This window comes from Empidonax traillii, unplaced genomic scaffold, assembly GCF_003031625.1.
Source record: "Empidonax traillii isolate 1590-97213 ecotype Southwest subspecies unplaced genomic scaffold, ASM303162v1 scaffold1323:size195977, whole genome shotgun sequence".
In the NCBI taxonomy this organism is placed as follows: domain Eukaryota; kingdom Metazoa; phylum Chordata; class Aves; order Passeriformes; family Tyrannidae; genus Empidonax; species Empidonax traillii.
In genome coordinates this window covers 159,653-164,189 of record NW_020956516.1, presented here as the reverse complement: position 1 = coordinate 164,189, position 4,537 = coordinate 159,653, and the positions used below count along the sequence as shown (strand labels likewise).

The 4,537-nt window shown below is 47.3% G+C and overlaps 1 protein-coding gene across 1 annotated transcript in view; it reads left to right on the top strand.

The window, feature by feature from the left end:
• The window catches only part of LOC114069646 (protocadherin alpha-13-like), a 23,926-nt gene that overhangs the window by 2,943 nt on the left and 16,446 nt on the right, over positions 1-4,537 (top strand). Inside the window, exon 2 of the mRNA XM_027906586.1 lies at positions 8-170. Coding sequence (XP_027762387.1) covers positions 8-170 — 163 coding nt within the window. The remainder of the gene's footprint in view (positions 1-7; positions 171-4,537) is intronic.

The window sequence follows — 4,537 nt, the reverse complement described above, 5'->3', positions numbered from 1 at the left end:
GCGCCAGCGAAGTGGGCAGCTGGTCGTACTCGCAGCGCCAGAGCCGCAGCCTGTGCGTGGCGGAGGGCGCGGCCAAGAGCGACCTGATGGTTTTCAGCCCCAACTTCCCGCCGCCGCCCGGCGCCGCGGCCAAGGACACGCAGCAGGAGCCTCCCTCTCTCCTCGACACGGTCAGTGGCCCTTCCTCCCTTGTCTCTACCTCCTCTCCCGCCCCCTGCACAGGCAATGCCCGGAGCCAGTCTCTCTTTCCGCAGTCGCAGGGCGGTGGGTACTTTGCAGGTGATTTAGGATGTGGACGGCCCCTTTGCTCCTACCGCGGTGTCTTTCCGTAGCACCATCTCTCTTGCTTAGGTGAGGCCAAAGTGAAGGTCTTGCGGCACTCTGAAGCAGGTGCACAGGTGAGGTTTGCTGCTGAGGGTGGCAGCTGTTCTGCCCCAGAATTAGATTCCCTCTGTTTTGCCCATTGCGTGAGAGGTGTGCCGAGGTGTCAGCTCAGGCAGCTCTTTAGCATTTCCACCCGATCCTATTAAGGGAGGGGAACTCCTGGCTGAAATGTTTGCACTGTGTTATTTGCCTTGCTGACTGTGTTGGTATTAGTCCAGTCTCTTATGGAAAACTACCTTCCTCCTCTTTGATTCTGCTCACAAATTGATGTGAAGCAAGGTGACCGTTAGGACTTCAAGGAATTAAAAAGTTCTCCACTTTCATCCTACCATCAGATGTCTTAGAAAAGAGGGGGAGGTGTAACACTTTCATATTTCTATGATCTTTTTGCAAGTACAGACTTTAAGTATAAAGTATTCAGGCAAATATGTTAGAAATGGAACACTTGTTTTTCTTTTCCTGTTGCCCCTGTTCTGCTTGTGGGCATATGTTCCTGGACGGTAATGTGTTGTACACTCTCCATTTTTATGTATTCTTTCAAATTTGTGTTAACACGACATAATTTAAAAGCTGTGAAAGTTATCTTTTGTGCAGTGAACAAACTAACATATTCAAAATCCCTGAAACCAGAGAACAAGAACTCTCTGCCAAACGTTGAATAACAAGCTATTACATGTTCATCATGATGTATTACACTGGTGTTCTCACCAGTTTTTCAGTTTTTCTCTCAGAGCATGACATCAATGCCATTGCCATTTAGAGCTGTCATGACATCACCTTTGGGAAGAGTTTTGCTGCCAACTCTGCCACCTTTCCATCTGAGATAGCTGAAGGAATGCCAAATGTGACAGGTCAGCTGGAGAGGGTCTGCTGTGTCCTGTGCATGTGACACCATCTGTGTGTTTTGAAGGTGATGTCATTGCTGGGGAGGAGTGAGTTAAATGGGTCTTGAGGTGAGTAAGAAAACCGTGGCCTGTAGTATTGAGCAGGGCCTGGCTGTTTCCTGATTTGAAAGGTGATCTTGAGCAGTGGGATCTTGAATTGTGTGGGAGAACTGGAAATCCTTGGGAAGAGCATGGGCCATGTTCCAAGGCAAGAATGGGAGATGAGGTGTTTGTCTTGAGAAGACATCTTGGAGAGGGGACTGAAGGATGCTCAGAGAAAAGCAAGATGAGCAGTGATCTCCTATCAGAGACAGTCTCTTGTGGTGCTGCCTGCCTGGGGTAGGCCATGTGTTGGTCATAGGGGGTGAGATGCAGCGTGCTGAGTGTTGTGTGATGAACCACTTGTTTTGAAACCGGTGCTGTGGGAGGGGAACGCTTAAACTTGCTGTCCCTGTGTAGTGGTGAGTATCCCTAGGTGTTTGCACAACTGCTGATGTTGTCATGATGGTTTCTTGCTCCTCCTCAGGTGGGATTTGTAAGTACACTTGCTGAGTTGGGTGTAATCTCTGTGTGCTCAACTTCCCCTCCTTGTGCACTGCAGAGGTGGCCTCAGTCGAGATGGTGTGTCCTGTTGTCACACGTGGCTCATTCTTATATCCACAGGCACCCACCAAGCCCTGCACTGCAGGCCAGCTCTGGCTTCATGTGGTACAAATCCTCCCCCTCAGATGACCCTTTGAGTGCTCCTGTGCTTTGGCCTTTGCTGTGGTTCTCTTGGTGATATAAATATGTGTGGCCTGGGGTCAGAGCTGTCACAGCTCTAATCCCAGAATCTTTATGAGCTCTAACACACAGCTCTGTGGTGTCTCCATGTGAGATATTGCTGAGAAGGAACAAAGCGTTTATGGTGAAGTTTGTGCAGCTGGGAAGAGCTTGCCAAATGCTGTGTGGTCTTGCAGAAGTCCACAGGTTCTTTGTGTTGCTCTAGAGGGAAGGTGAGGATGTGCAAGGCCTGGATCACATGCAGGGAGGGGGTTACAGATGAGGCGTGTTGAGCAATGTTTGATAGTTCAGCAGTGATTCTTCATATGGGAGTATGTAGAGCCTGGGCCTGTGTGATGGGGAGGGTGAGTTTGGGTGGGGAAGTGTTGCCTGAGGGCAATGGAGATGCTGTGAAGATCACAGTGGGTGTAATTGGGGAGGAAATGGCTAATGTCAGATTAGCTGTGGAGTTGCCATTTCCCATGACACTGGATAGAGAATATCAGTAGAAAACCATGAGTAAAGGCTGGTCACATCAGGCTTCTCTCCTGGCCCCCTCTCAGGACCTCCAGTCGTTCTGCATATCCTTGTACTCTCTCCTCCATGTTACTATTGCTTGTGTAGTTATTCATCCCTTTAACAGCTTGTGTTTGATTTGGAGTGTTGTTGGCCCAACTGCAGGTTTTTGCAATGTGTATCATTCAGCCATTCTTCTCAGGCCATTGCCTCAGTCATGTGTGAGGTCTTGGTCTTGCTTGTAAGTGGACACAGCTGGTAGCATTAAAGGACAACATCCCTTAAAATCAATACTCCTTGTCCTGGAGGGATTTTTTTGTGAAGAAGCAACAGTGATGCTGATGAGGTAAGTCACTGATAACTGAAGAGGCTCTGTGTGAGAGATGGGTGTACCTTGGTTCGTGTTCAGCTTTGGTTCCTTTGTGTTGGATTGACTGCACATCTCATGGATAGAAATTCCTGTAGGTTTGGAGCAGCACTACCTGTTCTTATTCCTTTCCAGCTGTTGCCTGGCACAGGGTGAGCAGGTGGAAGCAAGGACAGATCAAGAACTGACTTTTATGTGTTTCTTGGAGTAGCTGTGTTGGGCCTACAGCAGATGTTGTCAGTGGCAATGCCCTGGTGTTACCTTGGTGGGTTTGTTTGGCTGTGCAGGTGGGACATGGGTCAGGAAGAAAAGCTCTTCAGAGAAATCTCTGAGAAGTGCTTGGGAGCTGTGGTTGCCCTGTGCTTTTTCAGTCTTCTTTTGAAGGGTCACTGTGCTTGGTTGGGATATCTTTTCAGTTCTCAAAGGAGCGTCTTCCCTTAATTCTTACTCCTTGGAACCTTTTTTTTATTAGATGTCTAAGTGGGTGGAGCCCTTCTCTGATGTGGCAGAGCTGTTCTTTGCCATCTGACTGCTATGATGTGTTATCACTGGGTCCTTGAGCTGACTGATGAAGGCTCAATGTTTGGTTTTCATCCTGAAGGGAGGGGCAGTTGTAGGTGCAGGGATGGGAGGGAAGCAGAAAGATCCAGATGGCTGAGAAGAGGAAAGGAAGAGGCATGAGAGCTTTTGTGAAAAGGCATGTGTGTGCTTGGTGGTGACAGTGGTGTAGCTATTTTTAAAGGATTTTCTTAAGGGAAAAAAATTGATAGAATATACAAGGATGAAATCATAAGGGAAGGTGAAGCAAAAAATGGCCCAGTGAAGCAAGATAGAAAGGAGAGAGAGAAAGGGAGAAGAGGAAGAAAGAACAGAGAAAGGAAGAGAAAAATCTGAAACAAAGGAAGGAATCTTTGCAAGGAAGAGGAGTGAGAGCTGTTCAGGAAGGACATGTCCGCTGTGAGTATGGCATAGAGATTTGAAAAGAATTTTGGTAAGAAAGAAAGGACGAAGGAGACAATGAAGAAAGTAAAGGAGGACATGGAAAAATAGGACAGGTAGAAGCTGGTAGGAGGAAAGAAGACACAGGCAAAGAATCCACTGATTGGTAAGCAAATAGGAGAAGAAGGAAGAGAGATAACAGCAGAATAAAAGGGAGAAGAAAAGGATAGATAAAGAAAGGAGACTACATAAATAAAAAGCAAGCCAGTATGCAATCAAGGAAGGAAGGAGAGAATGGACGAAAATAAAACCGGATAAAGTAAATGACCAGCTGATACCGACCTCACCTCTGGACGCTGAGTGAAGTTGGTCCCCAGCAGCCTCTGCTTCGGTTACAATACCTCACTCTGGTGCTGCTCCCGATAATTAACGCTGATGGCTCCGACTATGATGGCCTCCACCGCGGCGCCAGAGGGGAGTGGGGAGCTGGCAGCGGGGATAAAGAAGAGAGCAGGATGAAAAGAGAAGGGATAATGGCTTAAAGAATAATGCACAGCAGAGCAACAATCAAATGGATAATGAATAGAAAAAAGAGAATATCGTATAAAGGGAACAGTAATAAAGGAAGTGAAAAAAACCCCTCTTAAAACAGGAAGAGAAATAGAAGGAAGACAAATATGAAAAA